Here is a 23,157-nt window from a genome sequence, read left to right on the forward strand (position 1 = left end):
TTAATTGTTGATGGTTGATATGCTAGGAGCTAGGTTATTTCCGTTACTAAACCCTGACGATAAGCCCATTCACCGCTGTAACCGAAGATGAGAGACATTGCTTTTGCTTGCTAGTTAATCCTGGGGTAATGCAATTATGCCCAATGCAGGGTTTGAGAAACATACCAATGCCACTATGCCAGCATCTGTCAGTTACCACGAACTACGGTACAGAAGAAACAGTACTCAACAGGGTACAAGAATTTGCAGGGTGGGAGCTGTTTCAAACATGGACTCGAGCTGATCATGTGTGTTCACAAACAGGGCAGCCCTGTAAAACACTATTCTAAAATCTCGCCGTCATATGCATGCCACGTTGCCCGTACAATTCCTTTTTTTTTTCCTAAACACGGTACCGACGCATGCGCCCATATACACGACATCTCGTAGAATAATACGTCATCTACCATAATAAAATAATTAGCCGTAAATAAAAAACATATGCTAAATTTAAAACTTAAATTCGGATAAACATGTTTCACTGTAAGAAACCTAATCGGTCGTTCACGTTGCCAGTACAATTTTGAGCAGCTATAGTCCGACTCATACTCATACATAAACACTGGGAATTTGTAAATGAATTTTCTGAATAATAAATGGCATTTGATGGATGAATTTGTAAATGAATTTTCTGGATAATAAATGGTATTTGAAGGATAATTGCAAAACAAACTGACAAAATGTACCAGTGTGAAGACTGCACATTTTGTTTGATTTGGGCTATTGGACTTGCATCATAGTAAAGTTTTATTTGGCCCAGATGTAAATCAGGCCCGGATTATGACAGCCTCCAGGAGGCCATTTTTCTAAGGCAGTGGTTGGGAAGCGGTAGTTGATGAATGGCGATCAGCCTACCTATCCTTCTCTCCCTAACCGAAAGGGAGGAAAAAAAACAAGTAAACAACAATTCCTTGGAATAAAAGACACTATAGTAAATAGAGTAATATATAAGAGTTGATTAGTCTATGAAAATGAGCCTATATATCGCCTATGATTTGGACAGAATATCTTGATCAGCTTTGTTGCGCTAGCACCCAACCATTTCCCTCATAAAAAGACAGAAGTACGAAAATGAAAGGAGCACAGCTTTGGCAGCCTTTCTGTTGTAAAACCAATTCATACGCATCCACATCTCTAAATTATAAAACTTTTCTCCCCACGACAAAAGGAAGTAATGTGTGCTACTCCTATCACCGTTCTGAATAATCTGCAGTGGTTTCTTTGGCAAGATCAGAAGAACCAACATGAACTTGCATTTGCTTTGCCAGTTGCCAGTTTGCCACCAAAACACAGAACACGGCATGCTCTGTCTCTCGAGCGGTGCAATGCAATGCAAGCGACACCCTCGATTTCCTCCTGCAAAAGAGGGAGAGAGAGAGTACAGGGCATGGACACCATGCGTGCTCCAGTTTCAGGCTCGGGTTCAGAAACGGGCAGTACGGGACACGGCCTTTACCCACACAACTCTGCATCACATGCGACGATCAATACCAAACAGCTGCGCCTCTGCATCTGCATCTTCAGCCAGGGGCGGAGCTAGAGAAAAACCGAGGGGTTCCTAACTTTCTTTACGTAGTATCGACATGTACAGCTCTGGAACGATATTATACTAAATAGTTGTATACTCAATACATATAAGCATCATCTTCCTAATTAATGACAATATATGAGAAAGTGCATGAAAAAATTAAAAAAAATACGTACCATAATGAAGAAACCAACTGATAATAATATATATGAAGTTAATAATGTGTCATGAGCTCCATACCCAAAACAAATGAATATATCATGTAAAATGCGATGTCACCATCTTCATTCCTCCATGCAACAAGGCATAGTTTAATTATCAACAAACAATAAGTCATGAAATGATTTGACATAAATAAAAACAGTTACCTATTAATCTTTATCATATTTGCGGTGGTTATATTCATGAACCGATAAACCACTTGTTGTAAGTGGTGGCTATCGGATGTGATTTTTGATAGAAGCACTTGTGGTCACTAGGCGGATTTGACGAGTCAATGAGGGCAAGCCGGCGAGCTCATGGATCCAGCCATTGCCGGCCAGCTTGCTGCTGCCGCTGCCCGCCGGCCGTCCTAAACTTCTACTCCCAGACTGCCCTGAATGGCTGCGTTCATCGCAAAAGCAAGCAAGAAAATTAAGATTAAATCAATGGTAAACTAGCAAAATTGGAAGAGAGAAGAAGTAGGAGTACATGACTTACAGAGTGGCAGATTGGATGATAGGATTTAGGGGCTGTCATAGGTCGCGGAGTCGTCGGAGTGTGTGGGAAACGGGCGGCGTCGGCAAGCGAGCGCCGGGCGGTCGCCGCGTCGAGCACGGCTGTGGCGGTCCATGGGCGAACGGTGACGGGCGCACGACGGGATGGAGTCGGAGACGTCAGGCGTGGTCGCCGGTCGTGGAGTCGCGTGGAGCAGGTGCTCAGCGGCGACGGACGAGGAGAAAGAAATAATCACGCGCTTGATTTTGGGAGATGAAACGACGCCGCCGCTGCGCCGTGTGGATCCAACCACGTGCGCGACTCCTCCTCTCCTCTCAGCTGGGCTGTCTCTAACAGATACACATCGATGGGCCTTGTTTTGGGCCAGACGAAGGAGGGGTTCCTGGTTTTGGGCTGAGGGGGTGCTGATGTGGTGAATTTATGGGGGTAACAAGGTATTTCAGAAATTGGGCCGGGTTCCTGGGAACCCCCCGGGCCTATTGGGCTCCGCCCCTGTCTGCAGCTGTTGCGGGCTTGCAGCAACGTCATGGGTTTTGCTACGCTACGTGCCAGGAGAATGGTCTCGGATCCTCTCTCTCTGTTGCTGTTACTGCGGGGCTGGCTTTGCTGCTGTGCGCGTGAAATTGTGAACAGTGTAGTGAGTGATGAGTACTACCAGTGGTACTGGTACTGGTACTCCAGTAACTGAAGAACCGAACTGGGCAGCAAGCAAGCAAGGAAGGAGAGGAGTCTGCTGTGGTGGTTGTGTCGCTGAAACTTTTTTTAACCGCATGTTCTTCTCTACCGCTGTTGATGGGTGGATGGGGCGATGGGCTGTCACATTCGCCGGTCAAAGAAGCCTCTCTTTCCTTACAGTTGGAGCCAGCTGCCACCGACTATTTTAGCATACGTACTCCTACTCCTAATCTGTTGCTCTTTTGCATTCTTTTGTGTATACCGGTGCAGTACTGGTACTGCCCTGCAGTGCCGGTGGGAGACCGATTCCACAGCACTTGGGACCGGGGTTTTCCCTCTAGGAAAGGAAGAAAATTTCGGTGGGCATCAAAATTCCGGAATTTCGGATATTCCTAACGATTTTTTAAAATTTTTAACATATATTTACTGAATTTAAATAAATTATGACTAAATTTACAAATATTTGAAAAGGTCTGAAATTTCGATCAGAATATTTGCTTGTCGGAAAGGGATGAAATTCCCAAAATTTTGAATATTCCTGAAATTTCGAACCAAAATTTATATTCCTGCTTGGGACGAGGAGCGAGCGTCCACTCTCCATGGTCTGCATGGACCATAGCCCATATACCCGTCAGCCGGTCAGCCACTCTTGGAGAGGCTTTTCCCTATTTGGTAGGAAATACTTTCAAGCCATCGAAATAGTTGACAGTAAACAGATCAAAGTTCAGTACAAATGGAATGAACTAGTGTGAATTGCGGGTTTATGATATTAAAGCTAAAGGTGTCGTCATCTCATATATTGCTGGGAGTTTCGTTTATTTTGTGTTCCTATTGTGTTACCCTTTTCTTATATGTAACTATAAGGCACATACACCTCAAGATTATAACTCTACAACCTATTAATTTTACGGAAAGTATGTGTACAACAAAGTACAACAAACTATATTTTAGACCTGGTAGAGTAGTAACTTGTTGACGCTCTCGATGAAGGGGTTTGGTGAAAAGTGATTGTTGGAATAGTCTCTGGGATCTTTCTTTGCTTGTATCTCGATGGTATTTATGCTCGTAGGCTCCATTGTCTTGAGAGACTCATGATTTTTTGTCATGTACCCGTGCCATTCTAGTTGAGTTCAAATATGTCATGAAATCCTTACATAATTGGGTGCGTCTCCGACCCTTATATGCTCTAGGCGATACCTTTTGCAGAATTTTTTTTTATATGCAAGTTGGTATGCATTCTTTAGGCCGTGTATCCGTAGAGTATCCTTTGGCTTCGTTCGAGATGGCTGCTTGGACTAGATTTTCATCGGCACGTGAAATCAGACGAGCTATTAGCAAATTATTATTTGAGCATTGAGTATTACAATTTAAAAATAGATTTATTTAATTAAAAAAATTCTGTATAGGAAGTATTTGTAAAAAGGCAAAATTGTTTTACACTGGAAATTGTTGTCTTTGGTTTCATAGCATCGTAAGATATTAGTAAAAATGTGCTAATGATAAACGAGAGAATAGCTAATCCGAAAAACACTCTGAAACTCAGCCTTTTAACCCTAGATCTAAAGGAAGTATTGCTAGCTCTGTTTCAGGCTTCACCCAAACCTGACTAAAGGAGTATATCTTTGCCATTTCTGTTCATTTACACGCACCAACTAATAAATCCAAATTAAAGACCAGATTGTTAAGCTAATGAAAATGACCAGGCAAAAACTAATTTATCCATGAAAGTCACATAGCCGTATCGTCCTTCATCGTCTCCAACTCCAACATCGCCATGCAGTACGTACGGATGAGAGGCAACGTGGCTGTTTGACGAGCCCGTAACGTACATAATTTGTCACATTCCGGAGAAAAAGGTCCCAGCCGTTGGCTCATCATATTCATATCTTTCACGGTTCACCGCTACGGACGCAACGCCAAAAGGTGCCCGACCGATGCACTGTTGGCGACGGCATATACATACATACATCCACGCGACCATACGCTATGTCACGACGGGGATCTTCGAGTTGTCGGGTTCGTTCCGTTTTTATAATCTCCTGCATATATGCATGTTTATCTTTTAGCGTCAAATGATAGAGATCAGGTTAGTCGTCTTCACAGACGGAATCATCAATCATGTACTCCATGTGCTTTGCATGGCTGTAGATTCCAGCTGCTGTCGTCTAGCATCACATAGACGGCACTTAAAATAAACAGCCGGTAAAAAATCTGAAAAAAACTTATTTTTATTTTCAGTTTTTAACTTTTTATTTTTTTTTTTCAAATTCTACGATTACATATTATAAAAATCTGGATTATTTAGATAGTTTCTGACAGCTGAATATTCTAAAAGAAATTGTAGTACTAGCTTAGAAGTTTCCCCAAACATACACATATTTTCTTCATCCTAAAAAACAAACCTCCCGTATTAGTATGTGTTATATTCTGTACTAAGGCCGTGTTCGATACCAGCCGTTCCCAACTCCCCCTCTCGTTTTCCGCGTGTACACTTTTTAAACTACTAAACGGTGTGCTTTTTGTAAAAAGTTTATATATGAAAGTTGCTTAAAAAAATCATATTGATTCATTTTTGAAAAAAAAAAAGCTAATACTTAATTAATCACGCGATAATAGACCGCTCCGGTTCCCATCACCCACCACCCACCACCGAACACAACCTAAAATTTGTCTTGTACATGATGAAAGAAATAAACTCGTACCACAGTCACCATGACACATACTCCCTCTGGCTCATAATATAAGGTCATGTACAAAGGTAGAGACTAATATGAGCTCTCTATATTAATTAATGTAATTAGAGACTATTCTCCTACAATATTAGAGACAATAAAAATTCTAAACCATTAATGCATAAATAATGTTATTATTATACTTCTTTCCTTTTCTCTACCCTCATGCAATAAACTTTCTGTTAATAAATGTTAAGAGTTATCTCTGAGCCGTTGTCATGCGTAGCAATAATATTTCTCATTCCTTTCCACTTTTTCTTCCACGTCACCAAATTTACTTGCATAACAATGAAGAGAGCCCGTTATTAGACACCATTGTACATGCCCTAAGGGATTTTGGAGGGATGCGATATATACTAGGACAACCAATCTGGATAGGAGTATGTCCAGATTTGTTGTCCTAGTATATATCATATCTCTTCAAACTCTGTTGTAATATGTGACGGAGGGAGTATTTATTTATGGACTTAACTACAGCGCATGCAGCGTGCATTTACCTCCAGGATCGTCACGTTGACGGTACGGTACGGTACGTAGTCCCATTTTGACCATGTACTTAGATCCTGATTTCCTGTGGAAAATGACACGTTTCTACGGCAGAATCATCTAAAATGACGTTGACAAGAAGCCGGCCATCTGCCAACTGCGATGTGCCGCTGCAGGAATATTTTGGTCAGTTAATTATAACTGGCTGTGCCTCTGTACGGAGTGGAAGTGCAGGCCGGACCGCCGGAGAAGGGGCAGTCTGAGCCAAAGCGATGATGTCTTTCACCCCCCCTCGGCTTTTCCGGTGAGATCGGCGGGCAAGAACGATGGATGCAGCGTGCGGCGCAGCCGCGCAGGCCTACCTACGCCGCGCGGCGCCACTGCCGCTGCCGCTGCCGGCTACGGGAGGACGAGGGAGGGAGGGAGGGTTGGAGGGGCGGCGGCCTCAGAATCTGCGACGCTTGTCACAAGTGGCCTGGGGACCCTCCTCCTCACCCTCGAGATCTGCACCAGCAATGATTCGCCGCGTGGTAGGGCCAACGCCGCACTGCTTGCCATTCGAGCCTGGAATTGCTGTGCATACGTCCATACGTCCATACGTTAGAGCAGTAGGCTATATGCCGGCTAAGAGAAGTGGGCTATAAACTTACAGTCAGCTTAGACATAAGAACCAAAAAGCTCTGTGAGAGAGACAAGTGGGTCATGTATTAATTGTAAAGAGCTAATTATTACTCCCTCCGTCCTATAATATAAGGGATTTTGAGTTTTTGCTTGCACTGTTTGACCACTCGTCTTATTCAAAAAAAATTAGAATTATTTTTTTTGACTTACTTTATTTTCCAAAGTACTTTAAGCCTATTTTTTTGTTTTTTATATTTGCACAATTTTTTTAATAAGACGAGTGGTTAAACAGTGCAAACAAAAACTCAAAATCCCTTATATTATGGGACGAAGGGAGTATATGGGTAGGTTGAAAGAAGACTACAAAGAACCTTATAACCAACAGGTCGGCTGTATTATTAGCCTTGCTCTTACGGGGGATTTTTGGTTCTCTCCCAACTGGCGAAGTAGAAATTTAACTCTGTGGGGTCAATTACTAGTTTGTACTTAAACGAGGTCATTTATTTAATTATTTTGGATTTATATATGAAAATGAAAGTCTATAGTGGTATTTTTCAAAAAGCTGTGAGGTCAGCTGACCCCACAGTTTATGCATAGGTCCGCCACTACTCTATTCTTGGTAAGTTTTGGTACTAATAATATTTTTGGTAGATAGATATGCATGTATCACACATATTTGGAATGATACTAGTATAAAGCCAAATATTGATCATATGGAGAGGAAGGTTTTAAATTAATGCTAAACTGACCGTTGGAATTATCAATTATTTGGGTTTAATCCAAATATACACTAATACCATTCAAACATATTTTTTGACAACAACCTAAAAATGGTCCTATCCTACATCGCTGGGCACATTTCCCCTTTTAAAATCACACGACTTTGGATGTTTTAGACTACTTTAAGATCTGTTCAACACCTCTCTAGCCCCAACCCGTCATTATATTCTTCTCGTTCACTCACGACACCATCGCGACAGGCTCTTCTTCTCCCGATCCTCATGCCCTCTCCATTGCAACCGTCTTCCCATACCAGCGTGCCGTCCTCGACCTTGCTAGCGCCAGGAGCCACTACCAACACGTGACGAGATACATCCGATCAAGCTCCTCCATTCCCCCAGCCATGCTTTCTCCCTGTTTCGAGACCACCGGAGACACCACGGTCACCTAACCACTTTGGATCCATGCTTCCATCGCCAATATAGACCAATCACCTTTTTTTTTTCGTCGAGACGACAACACCACTGTCTCGCCGCCCAACCATGACCGTGGGTCCACCATCAGACTATCACCGCCTTAACCATTCCTCTTAGCTAGGGAACAATTCTCACTTCCCTGCCTCCAAACCCCATTTTCTCTCTCACCCTCAACTTTGAAACCATTATAGTATGTAGTTCAGGGCTTATCAGAGACAGACGAAGCACGAATCTTAGAGCATATCTGAAGGCTCAAAATTCGAGTGATCTTCACCCTAAGAGCAAGTTTAATAGTATAGCCAACTACTAGCTCCAATTCATCTATAGCTAATCTAATAGCTCATTAATACAATGGTTACATACTACACTATTAATACTTGGTTCCACCTGTCATACACACACTGTGTTTTGGAATCCGTGCTACAGCTGACTATAAATATATAGCCCGCTGTTCTTCTCTCTCCTCACTTATCTCCTTAAAATATGTTTACAGCTGGCTTATAGCCTGCTACTGTACCTGCTCAAAAATGTGTCAAGTGGTATATATAGCATTCCCGTTGGGTTGTGTGGTTTGTGCGCGTAGCGGGTTTTCTCGTGGCGAAGAGGATCCGCGCGGCCAGCACGGTGCACGCGGGCCGTACCTGGGCCGCACGTGCCGGCGAGCCCGCGGGGGGAGGCAGTGGGCGGTGGCTTTTTGCGCGCAAGTGACCTCGATAGAGGAGGGGGCCCCGCTTTACAGCTGGTTTCTCCTCCCCGGCAGGGGGGCACTCTGTCCAGTCACGTGGGACAGACAGCCTCAGCTCTTCTCTCCCCTCCTCTCTCCCTCTCTCTCTCTCTGCCCAATTATTTCCTGAATTATTGCGGCTAAAAACACGACGTGGCCCACAGACAGAGTGCTCAGAGGTATAGTTAGCCTATTGTGCACTCCTACTCCTACTACTAGTACCGGAGTCATGTTCACGCTGTGCCCTGTTGGTTTGAACCGTGGACCAGTGGTCAAAACGAAAAACGGATCAGTCCCCTGCTCACGTTACGTTAATTTGGACAGTAGTCAGGTCCATGCAATCATGCATGCATGCAGCCCAAGTTGTAGAGTACTCCGCAGTATAGTACCACTACTATAACTCATGAACTTGAGTTGTATAAAGATCTTGTAAGATATTGGTAGATGAGATTTTTCAAGAGGCCGTATGTTACCGATAAAAATTCTAATCCTACGAGGCTTTAATTGGGCATGTTCTATGTTCGACTAGCAGCCAAAAATTCATTGCACCACCAACCAAAATTCCAGACGATTCTCTCTTTACGTCAATCTTTTCCTACAAGTGGAAAGACTTAGCGAGGTCTTCCTACGTCAGTGGCACCGCCCAATATCTCCTAACCAGAATAATACAGGTTGGAAGCTTGGACAGTTGGGTAGTGGAAATGTGGAATCCTAATTGCTGCGCAGTATGGGCACAGCCGTTTACGTACCCTTCTCAAGTCTCAACAAATATTCATCGGGCGAAAGACGACACGCTGACAACAGATATACGAAGTACTACTATTCTTTTCAAAGATAAGCAGCAGTTGCGCTTTTCTTTTCAAAGATTCTACTGTTCCTGAAAAAAAATGGTTGATTTGTTAGTGAAAATCCCTCGAAATACATACGTACCAAATGCGGCATGATGGAAATCATGTAAAGGAAGGCAGAAAAACCCTACTACAGTATATCACTGGTGAGTGATTGAGCTAGCCGATAATTCCCCCATTCAATCCCATAATTCAAACATCGTGCAGTAGAACTTACCAATTGTACTACGAGATGTGCCAGCAGCTTACCAAGTTTTCTGGATTCTGGTTCAGACTAGAGAGTATCCAAAGTTCCAAACTTTAGTGCGCTGGTGGAAGAGCAGAATTGGATGTGAACAGTGATCACTTGCATACAGGACCAGGCACCAATGGACTGACGCCTCAGTGCTTCACATGTCCAATTAGCCAAGACCCCCTTGCTCCAGGGTCAGTCCACCTCGACCAGTCAACAAGGACAGCCGGCCTGGGGAGAAGTTAATCTAGGACGCAGATACTGTAGTCTGATACAAACGTCAGGCTGTATACTGGACCAAGCTAAGATTCCTCCCTTCTCCAGAGAGAAATACTCCCCTGGTTGTTAAAAAAGATTCCCCTTGCAATGAAGCATGTAGCCAAATGATTAGTAGACAACATCCATCGGAATGAAAGAGACAAAAGTGATAAAATATCAAAGCATATGTAATTCAATGATTCATAACATACATCTTATTTCTAGTTCATGTGAATACTGCACTTGCAGCTAGCCAGCTAGTACTACGAGATTATAAATTCCACATTAGACATCCATTTTCAGTCAGCTAAAGCGAGGTGATAGCCCCCTCACACTGATATTCATATAATTTAAGCGAATGTTCTCGGATTATGCACATTACACTTTTCTTCATGGATTTCTGTAATATACTAATCTCTCCTGCAGGTACTCCTAATCTCATGCAAGAGTATCTAAAGCTAAGGAGAGTCTCCTCGCTTAGACACTATTATATATGAGAACCCACTCTAGCCTACTTTATTATATTAGTATTTACGCTACCATGTCAGATTCCAAAGGTGCTTCAGACTGTTTGAAGTACTTGTACTCACAAGTATGAACGAACATATGCTTTCTATGTTAATAAATCTAACCTTGCAGTTGCAGACACATGTTACATGATATACACTTTCCGCATATTCTTTATTTTCGTCTTGAAAAGAAAGGGACAACTATTAGTCAGCAGCAAGATATTGCATGGATAGGTACATACACACGGGGCGCCAAAGATTGTATTGTTGTTGTCTGGGACATGACAAAGTGATGGAGGAGGCTGTTGTTATCAGAGGTGGCTTACAGGCCAAGAGAGATCTAGAGTTAGGAGGAGCTAGAGAGACAGGCAAAAGCTTTGGCACCTGCGTCCTTGTCAAGCCTCGAAACAGTTCAGTACTCCCCCAACCACTCCAATTGGGGTGGCAACTCCAGCCGTCCATCTCCAGATCAGATCTGATGGCACATCATGCATTCCCTCAGTTTGCCAGGCAGTGCACATCATCAAATATCTCTCCCTCCATTGGTGGGGCATATTTTTCTACGTGCTTGATGTACAAGGAAGAAAGCCTCCACCACAGCTTTGCTCCAACTCAAAGCGGCTAGCAGCCTAGGATCACGAGTGAGAGTGATGCTGATAATCTCTAACTATATTGCTCTACTGATTAGTTCATTTAATGTAGCATATATTTATTGAGTGAAGTAATATAACCTTCACAATTGTTGGCAAAACGTCTCAGATAGGAATTAGGATATTTAACATGGGTTGGAAATGGGGCATGAGATATAACTCGGATAAACAACTAGCCTAAGATTTGCACAAAGGATTTGTTCAGGTAAAAAAAGCCCTGGGCTTTATAAAATAGAACTTATCTGCAATTGCAGTCCTATCAGGCATAAATTATTCTCACCTAGAAATATAGCACAAAATAACCTATATTAGTGGTGCAGTGATTTTACCTTTAAACTCTTTCTGCCCACTTCCTCAACCCATGCTTATCTACCACTTTGAAGCAAAACAGTACTCAAAATGATCTCTACACATCATATTCTGCTTGGTATTAGATTGTACCAAGTATGACCAGAAGATATGTTGATGCGCCCATAAACCCATTCTGTCCACCATAAACCTCCAATTACGCAAGAGAGTACATCCATAAATCCATTATGTCCTCTGTTCTGCTAGAATATAATAATCAAACTACTATGTTATAATTGCATTCAGAGCACGAACAGCGCTAGACTGATTACGCTTGATTATCTATAATGACCTACCTCCAATCTAAACAAACAAAATCGGGATACGCTCACAAGGCCTGCATCTTACGAAATTCTGTTAAGTTCCCTAATTCCCGACGGAATCCCTCCCTAACTCCGTTCCGTTTTTGCCACTATCCAGACAAGGACAGCTCAACGCCACCCTGTAACTACTGTTCATCCAATAAGGACAGTTGAGTCATTCTACTGATGCTTTGGCCGGGGTGGGTGTGTCTCCCGGTGTGTAGTATTATTATACGAGCATGGTTTGGACCAAAAGGACAAGAGTGGTGCATTATAGCAGACACTTGTATATATTGCCCTTCTGTACTCTCCCTTCCCCTCTCTCCTACCCCCTTTTCCTTCTAACCTTTAGCTTTTCCTGCCTCCCTCCTTCTTTCCCTCCTCTCTTCTCTTCTCTTCTCTTCTCTTCCATCTCCTAATCTTCCCCTAACAAGTCCTAGCTAAATTCAGATCCTTAGTTGCTGGTTTTTCTTGTTCCTTTTCTGAGCTAGATTTCTTGCTGCTGAGTTGAAGTTAGTATCATGAGTCCACCGAGTGTGATAGGGCAATTTGGGGACACAACCTACACCAAGGTGTTTGTAGGAGGGCTGGCATGGGAGACCCAGAAGGAGACCATGAGGAAGTACTTTGAGCAGTTTGGGGAGATCCTGGAGGCAGTTGTTATCACTGACAAGAACACTGGCAGATCCAAGGGCTATGGATTTGTATGATCATTTACAGTTCTATCTTTCCTTTACGTGCACTTAATTGCAGCAGTTTACTTTGCAAACCTTTCAGTTCTAGTCCACGAGTTTTTTCTTTCCTTTTTGGTTTGCTGCAATATGCAAAGAATGCTTAATTTTTATTAAATTATGCACCACAAATTCGTATTGTAGGTTACCTTCCGGGACCCGGATGCGGCGATGAGGGCTTGCGTTGATCCCGCGCCGGTGATCGACGGGAGAAGGGCTAACTGTAATCTGGCTTCCCTTGGGGTTCAGAGATCTAGGCCTCCAACCCCACAGCATGGTTAGACATTTGCCATTATCTCACCAGCTAACAAAAGCAACATAGAACACACAGTTAGCTAGCTTGCTTGAAAGCCTTCGATGACAACTTCTTATGAGTTGAAAACAGCCCAACACCAAAAGCTCTTGAAAAAGAGAAGTGATAATCATTATAGATGCACTAACTCTGGCATTTTCTATGATTTCCACATATAGTTTCATGATCGCAAACTTAGCTGTTATGATTTTATGCGCAAAAAAGTTCCTTCCTGCCAATAGAATAAATAAGAGCTTAAAGAACACGACATCAAGTTTGCCTAACTTTGCTAATTGGCTAAGCCTTGTTAGATGAGGACCTTTTAAATGCATTGGTTTAGCTTAGTGCTAACTAATTTTTACTAAGTACAGAGCATACATTTTGACAGGACTGCCCTTTTACCTAGCAGCAAAAAAATCCATAGTCTTGACGATATTATCTTGGAATTTAGTTACTGGAAAAGTAGATAAGGAGGACGAACAACATTAGCAGTACAAAGATGTTAGTTATCCTTGAAATAAGTGCCTTGTTTCGGATAATGCGCTATACTAATTATAAATCCTAGGCTCAGATAATAAACTATAGGATCAAACCTTAACCCTAAATTAATCGGGACAGATTCAGAGAATCTTTTACTTCTATTATGTCGTCTTGCAATTCAGCGACCGAAGAATGGTTTGACCATCTCTGTGAATAAACTCATTAGTGGTGCATCAGAACAAGTGCAAGGCTGCTTTCAAGTGTCTTTTTGCAGATAATGCTAGCAAGGCAATGTGGGTAAATTTGCTCTAATTTTCTTGACGATGTTGCTACAGGAGGGGCTAGGAGCTTTAGGGTGATGAAGTCCTTTAGCCAGCAGGCAGGGATCCAAGGTGGTCTGGGCGCAGCTTTTCCTTCTCACGCCACCTTCCCCCATTATGCTATCCCACAAGGTCTCCCTTACCATGTCTATGGGTAAGTTCTCTCTCTCTCTCTCTCCCCCCTTAAAGTTCCCAAGGACCAACTATGACGGGGGGCTTATCACATGCATGACATGTGCATCATGACATGCCGCCTTGGTCAATGGTGAATGGCATGGAAGCTTTTTAGCTTGCACCCCCAAGGCCCCAACCCCTCCTCTCTCACACACACACAGTGGCAGGCTGGCACTGGCAGTGCATGCTGATCCAGTGGCACATGAAAGGGCAGTCTTGTTATCTCCCTTAGACTGCAAGCACGCCCTACTCTCCCTCTGGCGCAAGCTATTAGATGCTTAGTCGAGTAGATGATTTCATAACCATGATTGATACAAAATTGATATTATTTCTTCTCCTTCCCTTAACTACTGCAGGTACTCTCCCTATTCTCCAGACTACAGTTATCCCACAGTAAGTTCCTCTTGCAAATCCAGCAAGTACTATTAGTTGGATAAAAAATATAATAGGATGCTGATGTTCTTATTATTTAACTGAGATCAGTTTCTGTGTGTGTTGGGGGTGGGTGCGGGGACAAATATTAAGCATATCAATTTTAAGCTAACATACCATTGTGACAATGCTTATAGGTGTACCAGAAATTAGTTTTGTAGTATGCATTTGCAATAGCAATCAAGATATGATACATGCTGCATAGAAAATAGTAGCACATAAACATCTAATAGCAAAACAAGACATTGCACGAAATTAAATGCTGCTACAGGAACATATACTATACTGCTATAGCAAACAGTAACCCAAAGAAGGTGAGAAATGCTAAGCATATTAGCCTCTTCAACCGCGAGCTTTCAAGCCAACCTGGACGGTTTGTCTCCATACTCTAGTGTACTAAATGAAATCTGTCTTCATAGCAAATCCTACACAGGTTTTACTTACAAACTGACATCCTGCATGCACCGTCACTTAAAAACTGGCATAGCATGCTTGTCAAACACTCAAACTTGTAAATCATGTACAGATCCCATTAAAATGTTACTAATGGAAAGCACATAACTAGCTAATACAAGCCCACAGCCCCACACCAAATAAACATTAGTGTGTAGCACTACCCCAGTACCCCTATATAAATATAATAACATGAATATACAAAAAGAAAAGCTATCAAAATAATCACTTTTGCTACTAGAAAACCAAAAATCCTAGCAATTTCAATACATTGAACCATTTGAAATACCACAGGCTGATAAAGATTTTCCTTTACCAGTAGTTTTTACCTGTCAGTTGGCATGAGTTAGCAGCTCTTAAGAATATCCATCGCCTGCCTAGCTTCCTCCATGTTCAGTGACAATATTATGTGCTATTGTGCTGAAAGGCCCTAAGCCATGCATCCTTTCAAAACCATTCCCTTCACGTGTAACAGGTATTATAATGTTGAATTTCTGAGTCCAGCTTCGCTAATGGATATGAGGTTGTTTTCCAACCCCCCTCAAACAGTTGTCCCATATGAGATGAGCCCAGTCCAAACAATGTCCATGCCTGCATTAAAAAAAATCATCAATTATCCATCCTGAGCCTCCATCAAGTATAGTGCCTTATGGTCCTAGCAGCTTCTATCTTACCTGGTACAGGCGCACATGACATGGGCCCTAGCTTGTCCAGACCAAACCTGTTAAACACTGGGTCCATCCTCCCATCAGCTAGACCCCTTTGTTAGCCAAATAAACTTAGTGACAGCACATGCGTGGGTCCACAATTCTATTCAAAGCTATACCTCTGTTTGGCTCCATAAAGACCTAAGTCACCTATTGGGCCTTTGATGCATGGACCTAAATGTAGTCCAGAATACAGGTTTTTGCAGTTAGTGCGCCAATTTAGCTTTGTCCCAGATTGATGCACTGCATATGACAGGAACAGTCAAGTGTCTGTCTAACATGTAATCTGTTGCAGAGGCACATGATTTTCATGAAGTCAAATAGGAAGCACAGAAACTTGGTATTTCAATACTGTTTGATAGTTTACATGAGCTAGAAAAAAAAAACTATTTGAGGTATACCACTCTAATAACGGGACTATAGCCTGCCCCCTTCTCCCCCTCCTCTCTCTCTCAGTTCCAATTTCCAAACCATGCATTTTGACACCATCCATTTACTAGTGTTGGAGCGAGGAAAAAACAAAATAAGTTACTTGTTTGGATATAGTAGGATATTTTCTAGAATAATGCAACAGAACACCTTTTAAAAGTAGGTAAATTGTACATCTGCATAGTGACTGTGATACCCAGAATTAGATTATTGGTTATGTACTGTAAAAGGCATATCCAAAATATTAAAATGACAATTAAACCAAATTGTTGCCTTTACTTTAACAGTTGCTAACGGTTATGCACTTACGCCTTAGCCGCCTTAATATAGTACTATCAGAGTCACTGATTCAAATTCATTAGTAAATTTTCAACAAGAAGCAAGAAAACTTAACAGAATATGCAAGCACTTAATTCAACTTTTTACATAAAGTTACAGATGCTAAAATGCATCTCTTGCAAACCTAACAGATTCAAGCTGCATATAGGTATGTTTTGAATGTAATGTGAACTGAATTATAACAGAGTTCCTAACATACATCACAGAATTATATCAGAAAGAACAAACGTCATGGAATCAAGACTTATCTTCTCCTTGTGCTGTTAATTAGAACTACTACAACATCTACGGAGGAGCTCAATACCCATTTTATGGAGCGGCGGCGGCGGCGGCAGCAGCAGCAGCTGGCATGGTGACTGGAAGCAGCCCCTTTTATCCATATTTCCAGTTTGGGCAATCAGGAAGCACTACAACCAACTATGCAAGTGGACAAGGCTACAACTTGCAATACCCACAGATGTTTCACTTCTCAACTGTGGCTTCTACAGCTGCTGCTGTAACAGGTTTTGCACAGCAATATGGAGGGCCATTGTCTCTTGCAGCGAGTCCTCAAGCCCAAGCAGGTATTACTAGCTCTCTTGTATATGCACCTCCATCATAATTCAAATCCTCTGTGTAGGCATGATCCTAGTTTCCTAGGTAAAATATAGAGCTTTCAAAAGTACATTAGATTTTTTTTTCTCTTCACTTGACAAAAATGCAATTCAGAGGTTACTTTGCATGAATATTAAAACAAGAAAAGCAATCCAGCAGCTGTTACTAGGTTGCATTTCAACCCTAACAAAAGGTTGCATTTCAATATGGAACTTTTCAGTCTGCCCCAGTACATTTCTAAGGACAAATTAGCTGTCTTTTACGCATTTGTCAATCAGTCAGTGCATAAAGAATCCTAACTAGTGGACATGTAATGAGAATGATACAAAGTATGGTTTACTTTTTCACGCTTGTTTGCTAAGAAAGCTATCATTTTCTCATAATATAGTTACATTATTTCTTTCTTGCTCAGTAGTGACACTAATACATTCACAGTGTGTGTCCCCATTAAACAGGCATGACTATGGCTCTCACAGCTCCTACTTTGCCGACTCCAACTCAGGCTGCTCATCCTTACCGGCTCATTCCCTCGCACTTTGCTGTGTCTGCTGCTCCAGAGCAACCCTTGGCCTAACCATGGTCTCCTTTCTCATCGTCACTCTCATTTTTATTTCCCACATGTTGAGTCCATGCATCCATCTCTAACACCAGAAGGCACTATTGTTGACCTCATGCTCATCAGCTAAAAGTGCACACTCCATATCCCACATGGTCATGTGGTGATTGGAGATAAGCTTCAGCCCCAGGATGGGCTCAAAGCTTAATGCCCCCATGGATGGGGCTGTACTAACAGAGAAGCACAAACCAACCAATTTAACAACAGTCCAAGGAAGGACTTCATGGATTAATTTCAACCCTAGCAGAGAAGGCTATGGGCAAAAGTAACCCTAACAATCAAGCATTAACCCAGGGAGGGTTCATGCTGATACAGGCCAATTGGACAAAAGTGACATCTAAACAACTGATCGAGCAAGAATGCCACTTCAAAATTTCGTCAGTGGAATCTATATTGTATTTAGCATAGGCCATGTGCTTCTGGATGAAGCACAAACCATTTAGCAGACCCTAATCTTCTAGTCTTGCTGTTACCTAGAGGAAATCAATTTGACATGTAACCAGTCTTTAACCTCTTCCCATGCAAATTAGCCCCCAGCAACTTATCTAACACCACGTGTTAACTTGTGTAACCAACTTTTAACCTTTAGTAAGCAACTATTAGGTGCTCCAACTAACATTCCTTTTTTATCTTCCAGTTTATAGCTTGCATCTAGGTGGTTAAGGCTCTAAGGAGAGCCTGTGCCCCTTGTCAGAGACAGGTTCAGAGGAGTGCTAATGTTTGTTTTTGGCACTTAGTGCTACCTCCTGTCATTTCTAACATAGTGATGGTACCCCAAAGAAGGCTTTGGAAATGCCAGACACTGCCTATGTATTTCATTCATTAACCCCAATGGACCCATAGATATATTTTATTGTCTTGGGTCGGCCACTCATCTAGATGTCCATTGCTTCCCCAATGTCACTACCATGGTTAGGTCCAGGATCACTCCTTTCTGCTCCCTTCCCTCCTTCCCCACCTCTCTTCCCTCTCTCTGTGTGTACAGAGAGAAGCCTTAATGCTTTTTAATGTACTATTATCGGACATGGTGATTGTAATAATAAAGTAGTACTGTGACACTTTTAGGACAAGCAGTCAAGCAGAACTGTTTACTATTCAATCCTGCATTTCTGCCACATCCATTCCTGATGTTGTAGTTTATTGTATAATGTTATGTAAAATCTACCTACCGTGATGCAAATTTCTTGCTCGTTTATCTTTTACCTAGTTTCATCTCAGAAATCAGAATTTAAATAAACAGGAATTACTGATGTGAAAAGTATGTGTTAAAATCACTCAGTTAAGGCAGTTCATTTGAACCACCATCCAGTAATATTTTAGCTAAATAAACTCAAATTATCCAGTGAGATAGTGATGCACCAATTACAATTAAAGAAATCACTTCAGCTGCTGCTATTTTCTACAAAGTACCAAGCCACTCTCAAGGCGTGCTTTGCAGTTTCCATGCTGTGTGGTGTTGTGCTTATTGTTTAAAGTTGTTGTGGGAATGAAAACTTATAATCGCTACAGTTTGTTTTACCTATAAAATTAAGGTTAGAATGAAATATGTTATTTAACAGTCATGTCTCTCCCATCAGTTCCATATTTTTGGGAAACAATAATAACATTATCTTTTGCAACAAAGATAGAGAGAGAGAGAGAGAGAGAGAGAGAAGTCAAGCATAAAATGCGGAAATGTCTAAAAAGCAGTTGCACCAAATGATATTATCATAATCCAACGCAATTCCAAAAGGAGCCTGAGTTAAGAATCATACCTAAGCTGTGGACAAATAACCAATTTGCTCAAATTATTACGGTAAAACAGCACATAGGTCCAACTACAATCGATATAAACCAACAGTTTGCATGTCCAGTTCTATACGAAGATGGCAATAACCAGATTGTTTGTAATATACAAAATACTGATGAAGGTTAGTTTAGACTGTTATTTTGTCAGAAGTTATTGCCTAGTATAGCTAGTTAGCTACATCAGTCGTGGAAATTTTGGAAGTCAGAATGACTCAGCATCCCTTAGAACAAACTCAAGTAAGTACATATAAATCATTTGACCTAACAAGAGAAAAGAAGGTGCTATAAATATTGAAGAACAGTTGCGTCATCAAAAAATTCTATTGGATTGAAATTCAAATAGTAAACATAACTGTACAAAAAAACTTGCCTGATCACCCTGCAAAACCATTAATACGGGAACAACCGCTAACATGCAATATGTTTCCTTCCAGCGAGCATGCAAATGAAATATATAGTAAAAGAATGTTATAGATCAGAAAGAATAGAAGTCCGATTCCCATAAGAATCAGTGGAATAAATAGCATATGCATATTTTCAATCGCAGGAATTTCATATGAAATAATTTAATTCCAGCAGTAACCAGGAATTTCTTGATACGAAAAAGGGACATATATCTTGGAACAGCAGGCTGGTTCATAATAAGGTAATAGTTCAACAGTAGTTGCATTAGTAGCTTACATTTAGCGATCTACGCAACCACCTAAAGTACCTAGCTTCATATGCTGGACGTTCATAACATGCACAAGAAAAGTGTATCCAGCACAAAAGGGGGTCTGTGCACCATGAGACATGCAAGAGTTTAATACCGCAGACAATTGACATTAAGCATTTATGACATATCTTCATGATAGAGATGAAGTCCAAGACCAAGACGGGTACAAGCTCGGCGAAAAGCCATTGCTTCAGCCTTCTGCACAGGATCTCCATAGCCTGTATCATCAGCAGAAGAAGTTCCAGTGGCTTCTCTGTAGATCTGAAAGAAATATATCCCAAATAGGTCAGTTCTACCATATGTTAATTAAACAGAACTATGTAATGTTAGTATGTTAAAGCCTAGCATTTCAACGCTTCGAGTTGAGATGAGTTTGTATTTAACAAAGGAATGCTGAGTGATCTCCAGGATCCTCGCCTTACCATTTGGAATAGAATTTCATTAGTATATTTATATGCATCAGCATGTGCACTCCATGATTGAAGAACTAGTAACATACTGGAAGATTACAAATGGGAGAATAGTAGAAAATGCAGTATATGAATCTAAATAACCTAAACCATACATAACAGTACGACACAAAGCATGCCTAGTAAATTTTGATGAACTATGGCATGAAATCCTAGTTCAGCATCAAAAGAAATCCTGCATCAAAAAGGGGGCAGCCATACTTAGTTTGAAATTTATCAGCAGATTGTCAATAGTACCATACTAGAAGGCCTGGGATTCAATAATTCATCCATATCTTCTAGTTTCGGAATGACATTTAGTAATTTAGTTGCAGAGAGCTTGTCATCTATACAAAATATGATTTCCTGGGGAAAATAGGTACCTCTGCATCAGTTCCATGGAGAGTCACGCGATAAATAACAGATACAGATTTTCCATCAGATGAATAAACAATGCTGCGAACCTCGCCAGACCATTCTGCAATGGATACAAAAATCTAAAATTAAAACAGCAAATATGATCACTCAACTTCTGGCCCACTTTGAAACTAATCCCTCTACAAGAGTATAAGTAAACAGCCAATGTAGTAGTGACCAGAAAAAAACTCACCTGGAGCATGTATATTCAGAATTTTGTTAACAATGTGCCTGCAAAAGTCATCAGAAGTGAAAACACAAATACAACTATATGAGCGTCATTTACCCAACTCAAACAATGGTATGGTTGCTGAAGCTCATGGCATTACCGATTGTAAAGTTAGCTAGGTGGATATGGTTGTTTAAGGAAGATCGTATGTTTTATCCCTTCTTATTGGAGAAGTTGTTAGTGAATACATGTATATAAAGGAGACCATAATGCTACCATTGAGAATTAAAAAGAAGATGAATTGCTCTCAAGAATCAAGACCTTCAAGTTTTTTATATTTAATCTAGCTCCTCTCAAAGCAGCAGGTGGCCAAATTTTTTCCTCTCCATCAATCAATCCCAAATTTTTACACGAACGAACCAACAATTACATGTAGTTCACACTTCGCAGAACAGTGTAGTGTGTTAGGTCCAAGCATCATTCAGCTGCTAAGCACGATTCTACAAGTATAATCTAGGACATTAATGTAAACCACATCAAAAATCCGCAAATACGCGCAACGCGTTAAAAACTAACAGGGAAATCTCCCAAAATAAGCCGATCCCTGTGTTGGTGTGTAGGAAGGGAGGATTTCGATAGGCCATCGAAAGTGATCGAGCGGGCTCACCATGGGATGTACTTCAGGGAGAAGCCATCTTCGACGCGCGTCTTGACGAGGGCCTCGGGGACCCTCTTACCGAGCTCCCTGAGGACCTCGGCGAGCGGCTTGCTGATGCCTTCGGTGGGCGCGGGCGCGGCCACCTCGCCGCCGGCGAAGTCGTCCTCGTCCTCCGACGGGAAGGCCGGCTCCTGCGGCCGGCGCGACGCGCGGGCCTTCGCGGCGAAGGGGCGCGCGAGGAGAGGGGTGGCGGCCGCGCGGCGGCCGAGGAGGAGGCGGGCTAGGGCACCGGAAGCCATGGCGGGGGAATCGGGGGATGCGGAGGGGGCGGGGAGAGCGAGAGGGGTTTGGTTGGGGTTTTGGAGTGGAGAATCGGAAGGTCGCCTTTTATTGCGAACAGAAAATCTATCGCACGGCATCCCGTGGCGGTGCGGGCGGTCACGGGACAGCTTTAGGGTCCCTTTGAATCGTATGAATGAAAAAACAGAGTAATAGGAAAAACACAGGATTCTGACAGGAATACAATTGTAAAACAGAGGATTACAAAACACAGGAAAAACACAGGAATGGCCGTTTGATTGGACCACAGGAAAAACGCAAGAATCAGATGAGAGAGATAGACTCAGAGGAAATGTTCCAAGAAGTTAGACATCTTGCTAACTTTCCTCCAAAATGTGCATAGGATTACCCATTCCATAGGAATTTTAAAGGATTGGATAGGATTCAATCCTTTGTCTCAAAGGCCTTCATAGGATTTTTTTCCATAGGATTGAAATCCTCCAAAATTCCTACATTTTTCCTACAAATCAAATGGGCCCTTAATGTGTCCGAAACGCCACGGCTTACAGCTTGCAGCTACTCACAGCTCCCTTCCTCTCTCTGTGTTTTTCCCCTCTATTCACAGCGCTCGCCGGCGTGCGCAGCCGCTCCCCTCCCTCCCTCCGCCTCCCCACGCCGGCGAGCCTGCGCCGCCGCTCCTCTTCCTCCCTCCGTCCCCCACGCCGGCGGTGCTGCGGCGCCACTCCCATCACATCCTTCCTTCGATCGGAATCGGCTCCTCCACTCGGCGCACTCCACTCCGGCCGATTCCTCCATCCTCCACGTCGGCAGTGCTGCATCTTCTTTTGGCTCCCTTCGTTTCTTTCCACTGGTACCTGTCGTGCTCCGGCCATAGGTTGATTTACCATCGCTTCAACGACCTACATCCACATCGCGTCATCTAAAGTTAGTGATGGTGTTTGTTTTAAAATGTAAAGGCAACTCCATAGTGCTTTTGAACCATGTACTGACCTCCCCCCCCCCCAACAACCAGGCCAACTATCTGGTGGTACCACCATTTTTTTTGTTTTAAATCATGTGAATATGTGAACAAATGTCACCATGTAATGGCTACTGCAGTGTCACCATGTGAAATACATCCAAACTTATCTTTCATTTGCAGCACTCAACTTTTTTTATGCTTGTTGTGTGATATTTTTTTAAAAAAATATATACCGCGAATTTAAACCATGAAATCAAAATGTCAATAA

General features: G+C 42.2%; 2 protein-coding genes and 1 long non-coding RNA gene across 6 annotated transcripts; 1 reads left to right on the top strand and 2 right to left on the bottom strand.

The window, feature by feature from the left end:
• Positions 1-949: 949 nt before the first annotated feature.
• Positions 950-2,499, bottom strand: LOC107279862 (uncharacterized). 2 transcript variants are annotated; one of them, XR_010738424.1, is made up of 4 exons: positions 2,267-2,499; positions 1,936-2,170; positions 1,744-1,857; positions 950-1,632 (listed from the first exon to the last, which is right to left on the bottom strand). It is a non-coding gene; the product is annotated as an uncharacterized lncRNA (long non-coding RNA). The 2 variants fall into 2 exon arrangements; XR_001542499.3 differs by lacking the exon at positions 950-1,632 and having other exon boundaries at positions 1,729-1,857.
• Positions 2,500-12,133: 9,634 nt separating this feature from the next.
• Positions 12,134-18,634, top strand: LOC4325083 (uncharacterized). 2 transcript variants are annotated; one of them, XM_015765734.3, is made up of 6 exons: positions 12,134-12,569; positions 12,741-12,873; positions 13,704-13,842; positions 14,219-14,255; positions 16,494-16,785; positions 17,252-18,634. In XM_015765734.3, the coding sequence occupies exons 1-6, from the start codon at positions 12,387-12,389 to the stop codon at positions 17,275-17,277; spliced, it is 810 nt and encodes a 269-aa protein (XP_015621220.1). In that variant the 5' UTR covers positions 12,134-12,386; the 3' UTR covers positions 17,278-18,634. The 2 variants fall into 2 exon arrangements, with proteins under 2 accessions (XP_015621220.1, XP_015621219.1); XM_015765733.3 differs by having other exon boundaries at positions 12,138-12,569; positions 17,272-18,634.
• Positions 18,635-19,834: 1,200 nt separating this feature from the next.
• LOC4325084 (DNA repair RAD52-like protein 1, mitochondrial) lies at positions 19,835-21,957 on the bottom strand. 2 transcript variants are annotated; one of them, XM_015765735.3, is made up of 4 exons: positions 21,638-21,957; positions 20,995-21,032; positions 20,768-20,862; positions 19,835-20,196 (listed from the first exon to the last, which is right to left on the bottom strand). In XM_015765735.3, the coding sequence occupies exons 1-4, from the start codon at positions 21,925-21,927 to the stop codon at positions 20,053-20,055; spliced, it is 567 nt and encodes a 188-aa protein (XP_015621221.1). In that variant the 5' UTR covers positions 21,928-21,957; the 3' UTR covers positions 19,835-20,052. The 2 variants fall into 2 exon arrangements, 1 of the variants encoding a protein (XP_015621221.1); XR_010738429.1 differs by lacking the exon at positions 20,995-21,032.
• Positions 21,958-23,157: the final 1,200 nt, after the last annotated feature.

This window comes from Oryza sativa, chromosome 1 (assembly GCF_034140825.1).
Source record: "Oryza sativa Japonica Group chromosome 1, ASM3414082v1".
Taxonomy (NCBI): Eukaryota; Viridiplantae; Streptophyta; class Magnoliopsida; order Poales; family Poaceae; genus Oryza; species Oryza sativa.

What these genes read in the sequence shown, in the direction of transcription:
- LOC4325083 (XM_015765733.3), top strand. Translation starts at nt 12,387, where the DNA reads ATGAGTCCACCGAGTGTGATAGGGCAATTTGGGGACACAACCTACACC. An exon ending in GCCTCCAACCCCACAGCATG is followed by an intron (nt 12,874 to 13,703) that starts GTTAGACATTTG and finishes ATGTTGCTACAG; the next exon opens with GAGGGGCTAGGAGCTTTAGG. An exon ending in CTCCCTTACCATGTCTATGG is followed by an intron (nt 13,843 to 14,218) that starts GTAAGTTCTCTC and finishes TAACTACTGCAG; the next exon opens with GTACTCTCCCTATTCTCCAG.
- LOC4325084 (XM_015765735.3), bottom strand. Translation starts at nt 21,927, where the DNA reads ATGGCTTCCGGTGCCCTAGCCCGCCTCCTCCTCGGCCGCCGCGCGGCC. An exon ending in TCCCTGAAGTACATCCCATG is followed by an intron (nt 21,033 to 21,637) that starts GTGAGCCCGCTC and finishes TGACTTTTGCAG; the next exon opens with GCACATTGTTAACAAAATTC. An exon ending in TCCATGGAACTGATGCAGAG is followed by an intron (nt 20,197 to 20,767) that starts GTACCTATTTTC and finishes TATTTCTTTCAG; the next exon opens with ATCTACAGAGAAGCCACTGG.